At 46.2% G+C, this 21,361-nt stretch overlaps 1 protein-coding gene across 3 annotated transcripts; it reads right to left on the reverse strand.

The window, feature by feature from the left end:
- Nucleotides 1-325: 325 nt before the first annotated feature.
- On the reverse strand, nt 326-18,384 carry LOC147883779 (amino-terminal glutamine amidohydrolase). Of its 3 annotated transcripts, none has more exons than XM_087398783.1 (6): nt 18,182-18,384; nt 17,938-18,043; nt 17,558-17,635; nt 8,663-8,739; nt 839-963; nt 326-689 (listed from the first exon to the last, which is right to left on the reverse strand). In XM_087398783.1, exons 1-6 carry the CDS (start codon nt 18,244-18,246, stop codon nt 520-522), a joined length of 621 nt encoding a protein of 206 aa, XP_087254909.1. In that variant the 5' UTR covers nt 18,247-18,384; the 3' UTR covers nt 326-519. The 3 variants fall into 3 exon arrangements, with proteins under 3 accessions (XP_087254909.1, XP_087254910.1, XP_087254908.1); XM_087398784.1 differs by having other exon boundaries at nt 327-689; nt 8,609-8,739; nt 17,907-18,043; XM_087398782.1 differs by having other exon boundaries at nt 327-689; nt 8,609-8,739; nt 18,182-18,382.
- Between the last annotated feature and the right edge of the window lie 2,977 nt (nt 18,385-21,361).

The raw sequence follows: 21,361 nt of genomic DNA on the forward strand, positions 1-21,361 counted from the left end.
TATTTATGTGTACCTTTGTGGTGTTCTCTCTCCTAGATTTGCAAGTGCTTTCTATCTTCTTGTATGTACACGTGTTGTAGTGAGGCAATAGGTGTTGTATCCTGGCATGTCTTCCGCACTAGATGTCATGTATTCTCAGTTAATGATTACAAGGACTTTGGTTCATCTACATGTTGTATCAGCTATGCTATGCTATATACAAGTGTAGGTTCAATTTTTCCGACACATACCACCAAGCTGTTTTTTAATAGCAATGCTTTTAGGCTTAAATTTAGGAATGACAAAGGACATGTATCATCTTATCAAGGTGGCTTGCACTATTAAGGGGTTATCAAAAAGACGAAACCTAGGATCAAATGAAAACCAATGTTCACAACCTCCCTAACTTGCCATGCCCAAACAACAATCCTATATCAAAAGGTATTATACTCATAAACTGAGTAGTATCCTGACTTGAGCAAAAGATGTTCTCTTTACCAATCTAATTACAGAGAAAACTGAGCCCTCGGCCACCAGGAGCTAGGTTAGACTACCCAAAGCATCACTTGAAGAGAAGAAATCCTGAAAATGTGTCTGCCTTAGGACAACCCCCAATCTTTGACCTAAGCTCTTCTTTGTCGAAAACGCATCAAGGGATATGCTCTCATCCAACATGGTGATATACTCCTCTAGATTATGCACAGCTCCATCTGCAGAGATCAGCATGACAAAACACAGGCTCTGCCTATATGACTATAATATCAAACAGTCCTCCCACCCCACAAAAAAAAAACAACCAAAAACAAAAGAAAGAGGAAAAATAAAGGAAACAGTACATAGAGTACATTCAAATGCTTACCTTCTCCAATAATGCAATTATATGCTGGTGGGGGCATCTTCCAATCCCCTTCTGGGGTTCTCATATGCCTTCTATCAGATGCAAAATACTTCAAAAACAGTGGAGCTGCAACAACCCTGAATAGCCTGCAACAAAGTAATCTCCGACAGTCGTCACTGTTAAGCTTGAAAGGAACAAAAATAGAAAAAGTATACTACAATAAATGTTAAAGGCCCCCCAAAAGTCAGTTGTAAAAGAGCAACGCGAAAGAAAACCTTCAAAATCTTATTGTACATTAATTAAATCGAGGAACATAATTGTGTAAAAGTAAAACAAGAAAGTACAGTTCTTAATTTTACAACCATTACCCACAAGGCTACAAATCATGATGGAGGAGGCTGGGGAAAAAATAGTCTTTGCATTTGCTTACCTAACCTTCAACTGCTCATGAAGACGTGCTTAAATTACTTTTAATAAAGTTATGGTACTAGAAGCTTGAAGGGTTATCTGGTCACTTCTTTCTCTCTTTATTAGTGGGTAATTCTATTGAATTCTGGTGTAGACCATAGTATAAACATATGCACTCACACATACAAATCCACACACCCACACATACTCGAGCATCCATTTATACAAAGTCTTCGTACTGAGTTTCTGTTGGCACTCTGGAGGTGAAGGGCAGACTCAGCCATGACGAAGGCTAGCACTAAAGGAGAAGGCTAATCAAAAGGTAGTCCAAGATATCTTCATTCAAGCTACAACTGCTTGTGAAGACTAAACGATTGCATTTTTATGTATATGGTCAAGTCTGTCAATGTGGGTGATGGCACTGAGTAGTTAGATCTAAGGCCAAAGGCCTTGGTGCATATGTCACTAGGGCGTGATTTTTTGACCTTGCATGCGGCTTGCATGTGGGCAAGACCCTTGGAAAACAATAGGGCAAGGCCTTGGGTTGCTAGGTGAGCAAAGGACCCCTAGGCATAAATGTGCTTAGGGGTACCCGTATTAATTATTTGGGGCCAATGGAGTGGTCCAAAGAGGGGGCTAAGGGCACCCAAGACATATGCATGCCATGTGGCACTTTCCAAATGCACAGCCCCTTAGATGCATGTTGATGGAATTAGCAAGAAGGCTACTGGAAGCACCTAGGATCAACAGAGGAGCTCTTGGTCGGATGATAGATGCGAAAAAGGCTGGTAGGTGCCGGACTTAGATCACGTGAGCTGAGAGGATTGAGAGAAGGATACTGTACAGTGAGCCAAGGAGAGGATCTTGTATGACATACACATGGACTGTGTACGGTCTATGCACAAGCAAGTGTACGGAGTACTCACGGGTGTGTATGACCATCATACCGGCAAAGTATGGGCTCTGCACAGGAAGGTGTACTGGATAGCGTACGGATCTTGCACCGACAACCTATGCCATCGTACGGATTGCATATAGGCTGAGCACGGCCTCAATACGGACTGCTTGCAAGATCGTGTATGGAGAGCTAAATGGCTGTGAACAGATCATGTGCGTACCTTGTACGGACTGCTCACTAGCTACGCACGGCCATGGTACGGGCTGCTTGCTGAACAAATTTCGCTCAGGCTGAGATTGGCTTGATGTATGGATGGAGCAAGGGCCTGCTCACGTGAGTGCGCTGGGAGCCAGCCTAGTCACATGTAGTTGATTGTGAGTTTCTCTGAGAGTAAGTGGGCACGCCGGGTACCTTGGCCTATTTCTAGGCTGATGTTAGAATAGCTACTGGCCCTCCTGCATTTGCTGCAGCATTATCTCTCCAAAGTATGGGTTACTGACATATTGCTCCCTAATCTCTTCGAGATCCTATGGTAAGCAATGGTCACATTATTGACCTGGGGTCTTCGAGACGAGATCTACTACTCTATTCTGAGCTCCCGGTGTATGGACAATCTGAAAACGATACAGAGACATCATATTTTCCCATTTCATGTGCTTCTCTAAGAGCTTAGTCTGTGTTAGAAAGTATCTTAGACTCTGGTAGCAGTAAAATCTGCACCCCAAAGATAGTGCTTTCATGTATTTATGGCATGTATCACAGCTAGCAACTCTTTCTCATAGATTAGCATGTGCCTTTCAGCATCTCATAGTCTCCGGCTTTCATAAGCCGCTACATGACCATATGATGAGGTGTAGCCCCAACATATTCTCCGCAAGCATCACAATCCAGATCAAGGAGTTTGTACAAGTCAGGGACTACAAGAATTGGCTCTGTAGTCAACTTCCCTTTGAGTGTACTAAATGTTGTCTTTTGTGGTTCACCCCATCTAAAATTTGCATTCTTCTTAGTCAAATCATGCACGGAGGCAGCAATGTCTACAAAGTGCATGATAAATCTCCTATAATAGGAACAGAGGCCCAAGAAGTTGCGTACTTCATGCATAGTTTTTAACTCGGCCATTCCTGAATGACTTGTATCTTAGCAGGATCCATCTGTATTCCTTTCTTGGAAATAATATGCACTAGATAATGGATCTCTTCTAGGAATAGAGCTAATGATTACACAGCTCTTGAAAAACAATAGCAAGATGTTCCCTGTGCTCTTCTTTGGATTAGTAAACACTATGATGTATCGAAGAAGATACTAGTGAAATTCCTATAAGGATGAAATTTCATACATCATTCTGTTAAAGGTGGCAGGGGCATTTGTCAATCACCAAATACTTGTATAAACCAAAGGTAGTGCAGAATGCGGTCTTATACACATCCTATGGTTGTAGGCACACTTGATGATGACCACTTTTTAGATCTATCCCACTAAATACTGAAGCTCCACAAAGCTATTCCAGCACATCATCTATGCGTGGAATAGGGAATCTATTCTTGATGGTAGTTTTGTTTAATGTGCAATAATCAATGCACATACGAAGGCCTCTTAGGGTACTCGGCAGCCACATGTCGCTCATTTCCACATCGGAAACACCTCCCCTCTTTGTGAAAAATGGCAATCTATTCGGGGGTAAACTGGGAGTTTCCCTTGTAAGCTCTTGGCATCTGAGTGCCCCTCGGCTTTTAGGTTGAAATCTCTTTTTCTTCTCAACCTTGGAGAACTCTTTCTTTTCAGACTTGGGAAAATCAGGTTGCTTTCTTTCAATAGTCCATGCCTGCAAAGATGGCACGACGGCAGGGTCCTGCATGTACATGAGACTCGCTGCTAATTGCATTATATCATGTATGCCTCTTATAGGCTGGGTATTAACCACATCTTGTATCTTTTGTGAGTGACCATCCCTATACTTCCCGAGTTGGGTTTTCTTAGAGATCTTTTGAAAAGGAGCAACCTATAGATAGGCATCCCAGAATTTTTAATTGTAGACATCTATTGTATCCCCTGCATCCATATGCAAACTCTCCCAACCAAGGAGGATGTGGTCTTTGAATTGCATAGGCATAAATTGCTTATAAAAGGCTTTCTTAAAGCCCTTCCAATCCTTTCGAGCCAAGCCATCTATGGTCTGTGCACTCCACCATGCACTAGTTGTGCCTGTCACATGCAAACTAACCATGCGCAGTTTTGAAGACTCGTGAAAGCTCTTTATATCAAAAGCAGTATCAAATTGCCTTAAAAACTGCATAACCTTTTCAGATATGACCATACTGGCCATTAAAGGTGACAAATTTTACAAACTTCCCACCTTTGAATTCCCAAGGATTTGTTGCCTTAGTTGCTGCATGTTTTCGCTTGGATGTCCTCTTCTTTCTAGACTTAGGTGCCGACAACTCAGGAGAAGAAGATGAAGATGAAGAGGTGGAACTAGAAGAAGAGGAAGAAGAACTTGAGGAAGAAGGGCTTGAAGAAAACCTAACCTTGAAGGGGGGGATGTGAGAGAATGGGGAGAGAGAGAGAGAGAGCAAGAGAGTGAGAGCTAGAGAGCTGAAAGCTTGAGAGCTGAGTTGCCATAGAAGAGTGTGAAGAGTACAACTCAAAAAGTAAGAGAGAGGGTTTTATCCTAGTGACAAAACCTTAGTAGTCACTAACCATAGTTAGTGAACTAACTGCGGTTAGGGAGAAAAACCTCTTAAAGAGGGAAAAGTGCCCCTAACTAGCTTATTAAATTACATTGGTCACTACTGAATTATATCTATAATTCTAACACCCCCCTGCAGTGCCAATGTCATGTACAAGGATGATCAATCACCAAACGGATATAAGTTCAGGGCACTACGAAATGCCTCAAACTTTTCACGTGGTAGTGCTTTGGTGAAAATATCTGCAACGTTGTCACATGTGGACACAAAGATCATACTCATCTCTCCTGCATGCAACTTCTTTCTGTACGGAAGCAGGACCAGTACGGAAGTACGGAGTACGAAGATACAGAGTACGGAGTACGAATGACAATACGGAGTACGGATGACTGTACAGAGTACGAACGACAGCGCCACACGTGTTGCAGATCTGTACGACGCAGATCTGTACGGCGGTACGGACGGCATTGAACCGTATGAGACTGTACGACGATGAGCTGTACATCCGTACAGTCGCACGGTACTTCGAGTTTGCAGGTACGGAAGGTATGGATGCACTTCGAAACTGCAGGTACGAAAGGTACGGATGCAGCAGGAGCAATACGGCAAGTACGGTACGACAGGGTACGGACGTGCACATACCAAGTACGGATTCCGTATAGTCGTACGGACTGTACGGGCGAGCTGTAGCAGCAGGAGCGTGGGTTGTAGGCTGGAGCTGAACAGGGAAGAAGCAGGGAGCTGGATCAATTGCTCTGATACCAAATGTGAGAGAATGGGGAGAGAGAGAGAGAGAGAGAGAGCAAGAGAGTGAGAGCTGGAGAGCTGAAAGCTTGAGAGCTGAGTTGCAATAGAAGAGTGTAAAGAGTACAACTCAAAAAGTAAGAGATAAGGTTTTGTCCTAGTGACAAAACCTTAGTAGTCACTAACCATAGTTAGTGAACTAACTGCGGTTAGGGGAAAAAACCTTTTAAAGAGGGAAAAGTGCCCCTAACTAGCTTATTAAATTACATTGGTCACTGCTGAATTATATCTATAATTCTAACAGGGGATAGATCGGACATCCGTCAATGGAGACCAAGCACTTTACTAGATACCGCTGACAAGATCTTGCACTTAAGGCCCCACCCGCCATGAACGTAGAATGGTTTTATTTAGGAACGCAGCATCCTAGATAATATCTTCACCTTTTGAGAGGCAGTGAATTGGGCCAAGGAGGAGTCGCAACCTCTTGCTATCCTTCTCTTGGATTTCGAGAAGGCGTATGATAGAGTGGAACGGACCTTCTTGAAGGGCACCATGCAGAGATTGGGCTTCTCGGAGAGGTGGATCAAAGGGGTCTCAGGTCTTTAGGCAGGGAACTACAGTCAGGTGATCATTGGGCGGTACATAGGCAAGGCCTTTTCTCTTTCTCACTCGTTGGCAAGGTTGCCCCCTTGCCCCCTTCCTCTTCCTTTTCGTTGTGGAAGGACTGGGCTATCTTCTGCACTCTCAGGCGATAGGCCTCACAAGATGAGGCTCTCGATTGTAGGCTCAAGGAAGCGGAAGGAGGTACAAACGTAGAGCAGAACGCTGAAAGCCGTCACATCAACAACTAACAAATGAAAGTACAAAGTACAAAATAAAGGAGAGCCCTAGGACAGTGTCCTAGTGGTACCACTAGTACTAGGTGTCATAAGATACTTAAAGTACTAGGTGACCTAAGACACTAAAAGTACTAGGTGACCTAAGTGCCAATAACTAAAGCTACATGGCACATACCAAGGCCCAGAGGACATCAATACGACTAGGAGATGATGGCCAACAAACCCCGCTCCATGGTATGGGCTGAAGTATTTTGAAAACGTCCCAGAATACCTGGTATTTTTTTGTCATGGTGGCACATGTTCATCCCAAGGGATATAGCCACCTTTAAATGTACAAGGAGCTAGATCATGTAACAAAGGGAGCCAAGTGTAAAGCCTATCGAAAGACTTCAAACTTGGGACGAGGAAGTGCCTTTGTAAATAGCTCTACTATGTTGTCCTCTGTGGGAAGGTAGGAAAACTCTCTGTCTCCTGCTGACAAATGCTCTCAAACATAGTGATAGTGAACCTCAATGTGCTTGGTACACGCATGAAACACTGGATTACACGCAATAGCCAAAGCACTCTGGCTGTCAATGCAGACCATAGTGGAGGATGTCTCGTGGATACCAAGATCTGCAAGTAAATGTCGAAGCCAGACACACTCTACTATAGCAGTGAAGGCTGCCCTGTACTTAGCCTCACTGCTAGATGTGGCACTTGTTGGTTGCTTCTTACTAAGCCAAGAGATACATGAATTGCCAAGCAAAAAACAGTTGCCGGTATGTGACACTCTGGTGTCGGAACAACCTGCCCAGTCACTATCCGTGTAAGCATGCATGGTAAGTGAACCCTGATCACCATAGAAGAGGGCTAAATCCTGAGTGCCTTTGAGATATCTGAAGACTCTCTTCACTGCCTACCAATGTTGTGAACTCGGCATGTGCATGAACCTGCTGAGCTGGGATACTACATACTGTAAGTCAGGTCTGGTGTGGCACAAGTAAATGAGACATCCAACAGCGTGCTGGTAAAAAGTGATATCACATGGTGGGCTCATCATGAGCTGAAAAATTGAAGCCAGGGTCCGCAGGAGTAGAGATTGGCTTGCAATCCTCAAACTGAAAACGATTAAGGAGCTGTCCAATATACTTGGACTGTGTCATCATGATATCCCCCTCAACATGAGCAAACTGAATGCCCAAATAATAGTGCAATTGTCCCATGTCTGACATTTCAAAAGCTTGCTGCAAATCAGCCTTGAAAGCTGCAATATGCTGAGTATCAGGCCCCGTGATTAGCATGTCATCCACATATAAAATCAGCACTAAAAAATCAGATCCACTCCCACAGACATCAAGAGTGGGTTAAGGTGCATGAATTTTAGCATACCATGCACTGGGTGCGTGCTTCAAACCATAAAGCGCTTTTCTCAGCTGGCATACCTTGTTTTCAGAGCCAACAACCTCAAAGCCAGGAGGTTGTGTCACATAAACTTCTTCCTACAGATCCCCCTGAAGAAAGGCAGTCTTGACGTCAAGCGGGGGCACTTGCCAATGGTGATGGGCTGCAATGGCAATGACACATCTGATAGTAGTAATCCTGAAAGTGGGAGCAAAGATCTCCTCAAAGTCAATGCCTTGTTGTTGGGAATACCCTTTTGCAACAAGACGGGCTTTGTGTCGATCTATGCTGCCATCAGATTTCCTTTTTAATTTGTAGACCCACTGGGTACCAATGGCATGCTTGCCATGAGGTAGATCTACTAATTCCCATGTGTCATTTTTGGCAATAGATTGTAGCTTAGCTCTCATTGCATCCATCCACTCTTTGCTGTCAAAAGCATCTTTATGGCACAAAGGCTCTTCATTGCAAGCTGTGGCAAGGAGTGCAAACTCAACAAAGTGACGATGCATTTGTCTATTCCCTGATCTTGTCCGGGCAGCAAGAGGTTGATCTTGTTTGCTGTCCCTCAATGTGTCAAGAAGCCATCTAGGGACTTGCCTTTGCTGTCTTGATCGAGTAGATGAAGATTACTGCCCTTTAGTTTATTGAAGGCCGGTTACAGTAGGACTTGGAGATGCAGAAATATTTTGAATTACAAGAGTCAAAATTTGATATTTCAAGCAAAAATCACTGAGCTATCTTCTCAACGTGTACCTTTAAGTACATGACGGGGGTCAAATATGGTAAGCAAGTGTGCATGTGAACTAATGATTCGAGAATTCACCTGTGGAACTCTCGACGTAAATGTACCTTTGGTCGAAAAGTTTCTTTCACGTACTCTGAAAAAGGTGTCGGAAATGGAAGTTGTGTGTCCAAATCCCATACAGCCGCATCTGAACCCTTCTTAGAAAATGTCTGTAGAAACAACCATCCAGCCCAAAGAGAAGGTTATGTTGTCGGTCGTCATATTCAACAAATGCTTGCAAACACCTTCGGAGAAACACACAGATGCAAGCTACATCTTTGAAAGCATAACATGGAACAAGTGGTCATATTGAGTGGCCGTACTTGATGGAGAAAATACCTACCAAACAGTTCATACTTGAAAATTGTTCACTAGAGGTAAGGTTTAACAAAATAAAAAGGAAACAAGGCATCATTATCTCTCCGGGTGCAAGGAAGTTAAGACTATGCTTTGATACCTGACCATGACAAGAGGGCTTGAGATTCAACAGGCCAAAGAAGGTTTTTTGTGGCAAAAGAACCAGGAAGTGGCAGTAGCTTAATGATCGTATTAATCAAGTGCTGGTAGAACAGTTCGTTATCTAAAGGGGAATCCATGGTAAACCAAAGCAGGAATGTCCACTCCATATTAGTGTCACCAGGAAATGTGTCTCAGAGCTCCCGAAACGCCAAAACATTTCAGGCATTGAAACGTTTTAGTGAAATCTTGAAAAGGCAGGTGTTTTACTGCTTTAAATTATAAGCATTTGTTTTAAAAAATGTAAATACTTGTAAACTAGCTTATCTTTTTTAGTGCTGTTTGAATGCAGCCATTTCAGGGAAACCCTGAAACATTGCATTTTGAAATGTTTTAAGAAAACCCAAAAGTGAACATTTTCTGGTGACTATGCTCCATTTTGCCTTTCTTGAACAAGAAAATGATTCCAATTGTCAGACTAAGAGACCTGCCTTAAATGCAGCATACACAATAAATAGACAAGTAAATATGCACCACAGAACAAATCACAGGGGAGCTAGAGCGCTCCTACTTAGAAACAAGGACACCGATTGGCCCCAAATGTTGGTGCCCCTTGCGGTGTTTATTTAACATTCATTTGAAGCCAAGCGGCTGATTACAAAGGTCTGCACCATAGACAAACCAACGCCCGCAGACTCCCCGTCTAGCCCACCCTGTAATTCCCTGCTCAACTTCAAACGGTGAACAACATCCAATACTAGACAATCCTATATCCTCAGCCAACCAAAGTATGCAACAGACCCCAATAGCATCCACTGTCTGAAACACTCCTGCAATCACACATCCAAGTGCCCAACCAGCCAAACACGGCTGAACAACTGCAAGACAAAGCCCTCAACAGCTGAACTCTGGTGCAATCAAACAACCAAACACTTCCCAGTGAGTTTCTTCAATCTATAGCCTCCCTGGCCACTGCCAAACAGCATAAATCAACCCTTCTTCGCGAGGAAAGAAACCCAAACACAATAACTAGCCAGCAACCAATCGAGAAACGGCAAAAACAGGAAAAGACGAGCCTTCTTCTACCCGGAATCCACAGAAGAAAGGTCACCCTAGCTGAAAAACCCTAGATCCTACGGAGATAAGCTGATTCCGCACTGGCACAGCCCAGAAGCAGCCTAGAATAGAACACCCACGCCTGGAAAGATACCAAAACCAGCCACAACACCCGAAAAGCTCCAGAAAATCAGGTCTTAATCTCCTGCAAAGCCTGAAAGCCTGAAAAAAGCAAGTTGCAGTTCACCCGGAGCAGCTTGGTTAGGTCTAGAACTCTGGAACAGCCCTAGAACCAATCGCAAGCACCTAGAACAGCCTAGAAGAGCCCAAAAGCAAATCGCAAACTGGAACAGACACCCTGGCAGAAATCGCCACCTGCAACAGACTCCTGGATCAATTGCGATTTGCTCTGGCAGGCCCTGGATCACCTGGAACTGGCCCCTAGGTAAAAACGAATGTCCCTGGGAGGCTCTGGAACACCTGAAACTGGCCCTTGGGTAAAAACGAATTTCCCTGGCAGGCCCTGGATCACCTGAAGTTGGCCCCTGGGTAAAAACGAATTTCCCTGGCCGGCTCTGGAACACCTGAAATTGGCCCCTGGGTAAAAACAAATTTCCCTAACAGGCCCTGGATAACTGGCCCCTGGGTAAAAACGAATTTCCCTGGCAAGCTCTGGAACACCTGAAACTGATAATCTGGCTCCTCTGTAACTGATTTGGCCAACTGCATCCAAAAGAAGGGCTCCCTCCCCCTTTTAAAGCCCTAGGCTCCAAAAAGCAGTGTTTTTTGATTGCACCACTCTTTTGGCCCCTAAAAGCAGTTTTTTAATTGCACCACTCTTTTGGCCCCCCTGTTGCACACTTTGGCCCTAGGAATTAATTGCCTAGTCACTGGGCGCATATTCACTATTTACAAGGGCCCACTAGGAATTGTAATTCCCCAAGTCCCGCCCCATGGTCAGACCCTCACATCCTAGAGGCTCAAGGCAATCACGCGCAAATTACGGGAGTCGCAAATCAAAAGTCCCAAAATTTCACGTCCTCGTGACACCAGGTCCTTCAAGAACCTGCAGTTTAGCTGTCACAGCTTCCAATTACATATTTACCTCTCTGACCTCTTGACCAAGGGTCGGTGTCTTCAGACCTCCTCGATAGAATTTACGTGTATATGGAGATGGTGTCCTAGCTGCCACTGTAGCATATCAAGTCTTGTTGGCTGGAATCGCTAGGGTAGAGGGAGGATTTCGAGGGAGATTTCGAAGAAAGGCTGGGCCACTCTATGTTGGCCGTATCTGAAGAACCCCAAGCTGAGACTAACTCCCACCCTAGGCTAGGGGTTTCAGCTCAACCTGAAGTGGGGTTTAAAAAAGTAAAGTTAAAAAAGGAAAGCTGCTGCTCCGAGTTGAAGGTGAACGACCTCCAAACTAGAACTGATACTGGTAAAGGGGCCTAGAAAAAGAGTTTGAGCTGTGATCCATGTGGAGCTCTGTCCCGCGACCCTGCTTATGCTTAGTCGACCTTGTTGAAGAGGCTAGTTGCTAGTGGCGCTGGTTGGATTGCTGTCGGCGGCGCAACTAGAAAGCTTCCTAGATTCCATTCTGATTTTCCAGCAGCCCTTGGGAGGCCAAGTAAGCAGTTGATTTCTGGATCAGTTTGCAAGCAACTCCTGAGTTGGTTGAGATGTTGGGTTTCACTTGAAATCCTTGAGGCCCATCTGTACACAATCTAGTTTGTTCGTTTGATTTCAGCCTGCATACTACTTGGATCCAATCAATCAGAGTATCCATTGAAAACTCTTTCATTGAAGTTCCATGCATCTGTCCTTAGCAGAAAGCCAACGCAGTATTGTACTTACCATATGGCACATTGCCTACTGAGGCTTCTTTCTGCAAGGTTGCATACCTTCAGCCAGGGTAGGATGGCAGTTATGCAAATGTGGCCTCGTTGCCTGGCAAACCAAAGGGAAGTCTTGAGTTGACCACACCCAGAGAGATGCACAGTACTGCCATGCTTTACAAGCTACTTGGAAACAACTCTTGCAGCATAGTATCCAACACTTTGATCCGCATTTAGGTGGTTTGTCGCAAATTGGTTTTCATGAGATTTTCTTGACGTTCAACTAGCCAGTGTTGTGTTTCCTCACCAGCCTTTTGCATCCATTGCTTCGAATACATGATGACTCTCTCATGTTCCTCCTTAAACATAGGACAAACAATTCATGAGCTCAAATAGTGGATGAGCTCAGTCTTTGTGTAATTGGCATTCCAAACGCTGGGCTCAAGCATGTGCAAGTGTGACTCATGGTTCATCACAATTTGCCCAATAAATTGATCGAGCCATTCCTCAACATCAGCTCGTTGCTCATCTCACCTTTGTATCCCTATGCTTGTCATTTCTTGCATGCGCGTCAAGCAGATGTCCCCTTTCCATTGGGAAAAGTGGGCGTCAATGTTTTGGGGCAAGTTCTGCTGAGACTGTAACTGATCCCTGTTGGGGACTCTGATTATATGAAGGTTGACCCTTGACACACATGCAGCGGGGTTCATGAACCGATATGGTCAGTGCTTAGCCCAGCCTTTGTTTTCTTGACCTCACCTGCCATCCATCTTGCCAGTCTTGGTAGCTATGAGCAGACTCCCTCTTTATTTTCCTGGTTGCTATCCAACGCCAGTCTCCCCTTGGATACTAGCTTACAGACACTGGAAGCATCAGCCCTTTGAGTGCAATATGTACATATTGCACTAGCTTACAGACAATGGAAGCATTGGCTGAGTGCAATATCTCATAAGAATTTGTCACGAGATCATTCTATGGCAAGGCATCACTAGGCTCCTTTCCTGTTTTGTTGGCTAATGTATTGATGGCCTCTACATGTTGCCGGCTCCACTTAACGAGCATGGGTCATTTTTCGATTGGGAGTTATGGCCGTGTCTCAAGAGGATGTTGCTCTTTGCCACAAGGCAATTCCAGGGGCTGCTGCTAGAACATGCAATGTACCATCGTCACTACATAAACAAACTCATCATCATCTCTGCTGGAACATGAAGGTATCTACTCGCCTGATAGGGCCCCCCAGCGACAGAAAACGCCCTATTAATTAATTACTTGGGAAGGCAGCCGGTGGAAATCCAGATTAACCTAAGCTTGTGAAGTACAAAATCCAATTGTTACGATTAATCTAAGCTTTGCAAGTACAGTCTGCAGAAGCCTCCAGAAGCGACTGGAGGCAGAAGAATCCAAAAGCTCTCCCCCTCTATAAATCACTCACTCTCTCTCCCGCTCTCTCTCTCTCTCTCTCTCTCTCTCTCTCTCTCTCTCTCTATCTATCTACATATATATATATATATATATATAAGGAGGAAGAAAAGGGGGAGGAAGGGGGAGAGAGGAGGCATTGAGCAGGCGGCAAGGGGAAAGGAGAGGAGTGGGAGGAGAGAGGGAAGAGGGAGGCAGTGAGGTGGAGGAGGGAGGGAGAGGCTAGAAGGAGAGGGAGTGGAGGGAAGGAGAGGCTGAGAGGCGAGGGAGGGAGCAGCGAAATGTTGAGACTGGCATCTCCAGGGTAGGCTGGCCGACCAGCTCCCACGCAGCAGGGGGGCCAGAGGGGGTAGGCTGGCCGACCAGCCCCTGGCCGACCAGGCTCTGGCCGACCAGCTGGTCGGCCCAGTTGGCTGACCGACCAGGCTGGTCGGTCTAGGCCATCTGGCCGACCCCCCCCCGGCTTTCCCTATAAAAGGGTCTTCCCCCCTTCCTCATCTCTATCAGTAGCTCCTCAAGGCTCTTGTCTTCAGCCTGCTCCTGGCCATCCCCACCGGAGCCTCCCCTCAGCTGTTCTGTTGGCTGCCCACGCTCCCTCAGCAGATCCCTCCTCTTCGGGGCTCCTGCCTCCTCGCTCCAGGCTTCTACAGTTCCCCTCGTTCCAAGGTTCCTGCCTCTTCGCCCAGGCTCCTTCAGCCTCCTCTTTTCTAGGCTCCTGCCTCCTCGGTTCAGGCTCCTCTAGCCTCTTCGCTCCCAGGCCCCTGCCTCTTCGCTTTAGGCTTCTCCAGCTTCCGTGCTCTCAGGCTGCAGCCTCCTTGTGCCCCTTTCTTCTGCTTCAGTTCAGCCCCTTCTGCAGCCTCCTTGTGCCCCCTTTCCTATGCTTCAGTTCAGCCCCTCCTGCAGCTCCTGTTTCTTATCCTGTTCAGGATACCTTGTATTTCAGTTGCTGCCGTGGTTTATGGGCTGAGTTACAGCAGATCTGTTTGTGGCACATCTTGTTATCTCTAGTGTTCTCTGTGTGGTTCTGTAGCTTCAGTTTGTTTGCATCTTCCGCTGCCATTTTTAATATGGTATCAGAGCACCAGAATACTCTCTGATCTTGGAACTCCTGTATTGATGAAGTTGAAGAAGCTTGTCCTCGTCAGCAACTCTCTTTCCCGCTGACTACAGAGCTCTCTTCTTCCCCCTATATATATATATATTTTTTTGCTGCCTGTCGGCAGCCCTGTTCTAGACTTTGATCTGTTCACCAGCCCCGTTCTCTTCAGCCCTTGGTTGCTGTCCACTCCCTGGTTTCAGTTATGGCTGATGAAACAAAGGATTCTACTCCGGATCTTCGCGTTCCCCCTATGTCCAGTTTCTTTCAAGAGTCTGACAAGCCTGTACGCATTCCCACTCTTCCTACATTTCCAGATGCTCGGCACTTAGATGGGACCAACTATTCCCTTTGGAAAATTCAGATGGCGTCTGTATTGGAATCTTATGATCTTGCTGAGTTTGTTGATCCCGGGATCCCTCGTCTGTCACCTGAGGAGGAGCCACATGCTTCTCTTATTTGGGACAAATTGAATGCTCGTGTACGCTCGTTCATCTTTCTCATTTGTCAACCAGGGGTTCTCAATCATATCAAGCACCTTACTTCTGCACGTGCTATTTGGGAATTTCTTGATGGCATGTATCTTCGCGTCACTCCAATGAAACGTATCTCCTTGGAAGTTCAGCTTCGTCGCCTCGATCCGGCTACTTCCCCTTCCATACGGGACCACATCAATAAAATGCAGAGCATGCATCAGGACATCATCCATGCAGGCAAGGCTATCTCTTCCGAAGATATGGCTATTACTCTCTTATCTCATGTTATTACTGACAGTCGATATGCAGCATTCTATTCTTCTCTTATTACCTCTGGCCGCCTCAGCACCATCACTTGGGAGGAACTTGTCCCCATGATGATGGATCAGGAGGAACAGTTCATTAAAACCTCTGATGGTTCTTCTGAGGCTCTTGTGGCCCACCGTCCCAAACCTCGATCCAAGAATGCCCCGTCCTCTGCCACTAACTCATCTTCTTCAGATCCCTCCAGTGACCGTCCTGCTCCCAAAGGTAATTGCAATCACTGTGGCACTCCTGGCCATTATTGGCGCAATTGTCCCTACCGCAAACACAAACGAGCTGACGTACCCCTGGCCGCTGCGGCTGATGCCTCCCTTACCCCCACTCCTGCATTTGTTCACCTTGAGCTCTTGAATTCGGTACCCCTTCCTGCAGTAGAGTCATTGGCTCTCCATAGTTCCGATGCTCGTGAATGGATCGTTGATAGTGGGGCCTCTCGGCATATGACCCCCTCCTCCTCGCTGCTCCAGGATCTCACCCCTCATTCTGGTCGTGTCTGCATCGGCGACAAGCATTCTATTCCTGTTCATTCAGAGGGCTCTCTTGATATTATTCCTGATGGCAAAGGGGTAAACACTCTTCTCGTGTTCTTTATGTTCCGTCTCTCGGCTTTCATCTCCTTTCGGTTCATCAAATTTGTCAAAACAATATGAAGGTTGAGTTTGAAGCGGCCTCTGTTACCATCCGCGATCGTGCTACCGGACAGCCGGTTTGGACCGGCCATTCTACTAATGGTATCTACAAGCTTGTCGCCCTTCCCTCCCTTACAGGAACCTCTCTTGGCGACCTTTGGCATCTCCAGGGTAGACTGGCATCTCCAGGGTAGGCTGGCTGACCAGCTCCCACGCAGCAGGGGGGCCAGAGGGGGTAGGCTGGCCAACACCCCTGGCCGACCAGCTCGTCGGCCCAGTTGGCTGACCGACCAGGCTGGTCGGTCTAGGCCATCTGGCCGACCCCCCCTGGCTTTCCCTATAAAAGGGTCTTCCCCCCTTCCTCATCTCTATCAGTAGCTCCTCAAGGCTCGTCTTCAGCCTGCTCCTGGCCATCCCCACCGGAGCCTCCCCTCAGCTGTTCTGTTGGCTGCCCACGCTCCCTCAGCAGATCCCTCCTCTTCGGGGCTCCTGCCTCCTCGCTCCAGGCTTCTACAGTTCCCCTCGTTCCAAGGTTCCTGCCTCTTCGCCCAGGCTCCTTCAGCCTCCTCTTTTCTAGGCTCCTGCCTCCTCGGTTCAGGCTCCTCTAACCTCTTCGCTCCCAGGCCCCTGCCTCTTCGCTTCAGGCTTCTCCAGCTTCCGTGCTCTCAGGCTGCAACCTCCTTGTGCCCCTTTCTTCTGCTTCAGTTCAGCCCCTTCTGCAGCCTCCTTGTGCCCCCTTTCCTCTGCTTCAGTTCAGCCCCTCCTGCAGCTCCTGTTTCTTATCCTGTTCAGGATACCTTGTATTTCAGTTGCTGCCCTGGTTTATGGGCTGAGTTACAGCAGATCTGTTTGTGGCACATCTTGTTATCTCTAGTGTTCTCTGTGTGGTTCTGTAGCTTCAGTTTGTTTGCATCTTCCGCTGCCATTTTTAATACGAAACACAGAGGTAGGGAGGGAGGCGCACAGATGAAGAGGGAGGGAGGGAGACTCGCAGATTTAGGTTAATTCGCAAATGCGAATTGATAGCTTAGGAGCTCGGTTATTTTGCAGATGAATATGAAACAACAAATTAATTAATAGAATAGGTTGCAGACGCGAATAGGGAGATGCAATAGAGTGGCCCTGCAAGGGTTTAAGTAAAGGGTACCCAATTTATACCGCGAGCTCAAGTGTATAAGAGATAGCTTGTCACATCTAAAAGATAGGTGTTATAGGTTCAGAATTGTCCCAACTCAATTTTCAATATCTTTGGTAGATTATTACTAGACAAAACTACTTGCAACATTTTATCATCCTTCTGGTTGTCTGAATTGGATTTCAAGGTGTCTCTCAAGCACAATATTTTCTCACACAAGCTATGATTTCATTTGTCACAATCTCATGAATTTTAGTGATACTCTCCCTGACCTGGTTTTTTTAAAGTCTTTCTACTCCCTTGGGCTGTACGTCCAAGCCTCATCCAAACATGGAAGGTTTTCTTTTTTAATTCAGTTATCCACTTCGTGTTGCTTTGGCTTTCTGGCCGATGCTTTTCATCTTGTCTCTGTGCTTACTTCTTAATAGAAGGATCTTTTTATTTTTCCTTTTTCTTTGAGAACTAATGCAAAAACGTAAAGAGGTGTCTGCTACAGGGGGATGAGCACTCAAAGACACAGAGGTGATAGCAGAAGGATAAGAGAGAGACAACAAGATTGAACCTGAATGCAAATGACATGATAGTCCCAAATGGTGAAGCCATCTTCACTTGAACTGGCTTTCTGCCGCCAAAGGGGAACCTGAATGTCATCCAGTGCAATCCAACATGCGATAAATTAGACAAATGCTAGCACATTATCGGCCCAGCAACTCGAAACGAGACATTTGCATTGGGTGACGTTTGTAATTGATACGAGCAGAATAGTATCACTAGAGCAAACCGTATTTGCCTAAATATTCTTTTTAGTAGAACCTGAATGAAATAATTGTAAAAGCACAAGATTTGTAGACAGAAATCGATGACTATGACTGTCACGAGAGACGGAATTTGTGAGTTCACGGAAAATTAACTCTACTACAAGCACTCGGCCTATAGAGTTGCCTGTCTTCCAGCATTGGAAATGAACACGACGAAAAGGTCCGAGGCATCATGTGCTGCAATGTCACCCTGACAGAGCTGCTTACATACTAAGAAAACGTTCTCCTCACTGTAAAGAACAAACCCAGAACGCTAAGATTCGCGCAATAATTATTTCTTCGAGTACCATTCATAAACCAAAACCTTATAAGGAACCAAAAATCAACGCAGCATGAAGAAGAATGGAACAGGAGGGGAGAGGACGTGCCAGTAACATGCAGTGTAGGTGAAGTGGCTCAGGCGGTCCTTCATAGGGAGCTCCTCAAAGGACATCTTGTGCTTGGAGCTTATCTCGGAATAAAGCTATCCACTATGCAAGATGTATGATAGTAGGAACGACACGATTGTACGTAGTTTTTTGGAGATGCACCGTACCTTCTTCGTCAAGGTCGCTGGTCAGCTGAGATCTAATCTCAGTCGTCCATTTGCGACCCAAGGTTTGTGTAAATAAGAGAGTGGTAAGACCACTAAATGAAGTTTGTTCCAAATTGTTACAGAATAGGAGGGGAATGAATCACTCAAACCTCCACCCAAGATCTCTCCAACTCTTACACACACTCAACTCAGATAGATGATCACAGATGCAATAAACACTCACTTAGAAATAACTTAGACGGAGAGAGAGAGAGAGAGTATATTCATCCACCGGATGGTGGGCAAAAAAAACAGCTCATAGGGAGCAATACAAAATACAGCAAAGTGCTGGAGAATACTGAAGGACTCTCTCTCACACAAACTGCTCCAGAACTGAGTGCACAGCACAGCCTTGGAAGGAGGCTTTTAGTCTTGCACGAGATGCTGGAAACAATGAAGGAGTGGGCCTTTTATAGGCACTGCCCAGGTCCCTTGGGTTGACCGACCAGCAGGGTCGGTACCCTGTCTGGTGGCCGACCAAATGGCCCTAGAAAACCGACTAGGGTTGGCCATGGTCGGTGGCCCTGGTTGGGCCAACTTCAGGCCCCTATTTAAGGGTGCCCTGTGCAGCCAGTCTACGTAGCTGCAGGCGCTTCCAAGTGAGGCCTAAGGCCCCTGTTTCCCTGCTGTTGCAGGCAGCAACCAGCCCGTGTGCTGGTTGCCTATGATGCCAGCCTGAGTCTCTCTCTTTCCCAACCCTCCTACCTCTCACTGCCCCTTGTCCCCTCAAATCGGGGGCTCACAGGTGGGCACAGTGAGTTTCTAACACCCCCCCTCAATGTCACAACTGTGGGCCAATCCCCATGCGTTTGATGAGGTGCTCCATCTGTTCTCGAGGAAGTGCCTTCGTGAAGAGGTCAGACAAGTTATCGGCGGTCGAGTAGTACATAATCTCGATCACGTCGTCAATGATGAGCTCTCGCACAAAGTGGTAATGAACTTCGATGTGCTTGGTCCGCGCATGGTACACTGGATTCTTTGCAATGGCTGTGCAACTCTAATTGTTGCACATTAGCACTGTTGCGTCCTCTTGAGACACATCCATGTCCTCCAGAATCCACCTCAACCACAGTGTCTCACAAGCTGCTGTACACGCAGCTCTATACTCTGCCTCTGTAGATGAAAGGGCCACTGTGGGTTGCTTCTTACTCAGCCAAGAGATGGCACCAGATGCAAGTAAGAAACAATACCATGTTGTCGATCTTTTGGTGTCAGCATCACCTGCCCAATCACTGTCACAGAACCCGCCTAGTTCGATGCCTTTAGTGTAGGTGATCCCATAGGTGCAAGTACCCTTTAGATACCTCAGCACCTGTAAACTTGCATCCTAATGACTCTTCCTAGGAGAAGCAGAGAACTGGCATAAGAGCCCAACTGCATAACAAATATCAGGTCGAGTATTGGTAAGATAAAGCAAACTTCCTACCAATCGTCGGTACAAGGGAGTATCGATCGGCTGAGATGTGTCGTGAACACTTAGCTTGTTGAGCCCGACCTCCATGGGAGTTACTGCTATCCTACAATCCTCCATCTGAAATCTCTTCAGAAGTTCTCTGCAATATTTTGCCTGTGAAATGAAGATCCTGCTGTCTTTGGCCTGCTTTACTTCTATCCCAAGGAAGTAGTGTAATAACCCAAGGTCAGTCATCTCAAACTCAGACATGAGTAGCTCCTTGACCTGAGAAATCTTCTTAACATGGTCACCTGTCAAGATAAGATCATCAACATAGAGGATGAGTACCAATCGCAACCCCTTCTCAATGAACAAGTAAAGAATTGCCTCAGAAGGACTCCAACTTAGCCCTATCTTCTGAAAGAATACATCAATCCTTTGGTACCAAGCTCTGGGGGCCTATTTCAGCCCGTATAACGCCTTCTTCAACCTGCAGACCCTTAATGGGGACCCTGGATCTTGAAAGCCTGGTGGCTGCTCCATGTATACCTCCTCCTCCAGGGTTCCATTAAGGAATGCGGACTTCACTCATCCCCATCGTTTTGGTGCATAGGAGGAAGCATGGGCTGCTCTCCCATCGACTGCATTGCAATGTGCACAACCTCTCCGACCTTCTCGCAGATTTTGCTGGCCCATATGCTTCTCTGCCTCGGCTTGGGTCGTGCTCTAAAGCATCACCGATGAAGCATTCATGAATTTAGCCTTTATGCCATCAAGCGTGTGCATTGCAAAGTAGGAGGTATACCCTTGGGTGCTTCCGAAATGATAGCGTTTGGTTCTTGCTGTTCATAGCCATTTAAGCTGCTATTTTCATTAGAACTCTTCTCCCCACAACATCCTTTAGTATTTGCAGCTCGAATCACTTGACAATGACCATAGTTTTGTCCTGCATCCAAAGGCATCATCCATGGCTCTAAAGCATGGTTTGGCTGCATGCCATGGAGTGGCATAACATGGTTGGACTGCATTACAAGCAACGGCCTGACTACATTCTCCCCAGATGTTGGGTGTCTACTGTTATAGGCTTGCATAGCCTTTGGCATCACTCCCCTCAGCATCATAGCTCCAAGTTGCTCTATGGCATTTGTATCTCGACATTTAGCATAGAACATCGTTGTCAAATCTAACAGCTGAATATGTAAGGTACAACCACCATCATATATATCCCAACCGTGCAAGGTGTTTCGTGCTTGCAGTGCACTAGCCTGTGAGGCAAAATGCATTTCAGCTTGGGGTCCATTGGAAACTTGATGCATAACAATCTTCTCAATTAGCCCAAAAGGCAAAAATACTTTAGGTTCTCAGCAAAACCAGGTAGCCGAGAGGAAGCATAGAACCACACAGAGACAGGGCTTGCTATGCTCTGAGGGAAGAACCTTTCTAAAGCCTATTGGAGTGAAGCTATCAATACCGCCGTACACATTCTCAACAGGACCAAGATGAAGGCCATCAAGGACAAGACTCCATATGAGGCATTTTATGGTAAGAAGCCCTCTATCACTCATCTTTGCATTTTTGGTT

This window comes from Dipteris shenzhenensis, chromosome 27 (assembly GCF_047967505.1).
Source record: "Dipteris shenzhenensis isolate YYH24624 ecotype China chromosome 27, Dip_SZ_1.0, whole genome shotgun sequence".
NCBI lineage: Eukaryota > Viridiplantae > Streptophyta > Polypodiopsida > Gleicheniales > Dipteridaceae > Dipteris > Dipteris shenzhenensis.

Excerpts from the sequence above, each read along its gene's own strand:
- LOC147883779 (XM_087398782.1), bottom strand. The coding sequence starts at position 18,246 with ATGTCCTTTGAGGAGCTCCCTATGAAGGACCGCCTGAGCCACTTCACC. Across the intron at positions 18,044-18,181 it reads ACCTACACTGCATGTTACTG|TGAGGAGAACGTTTTCTTAG; the intron begins GCACGTCCTCTC and ends TGTTCTTTACAG. Across the intron at positions 964-8,608 it reads TTACGTCGAGAGTTCCACAG|GCTATTCAGGGTTGTTGCAG; the intron begins GTGAATTCTCGA and ends ACTTTGTTGCAG.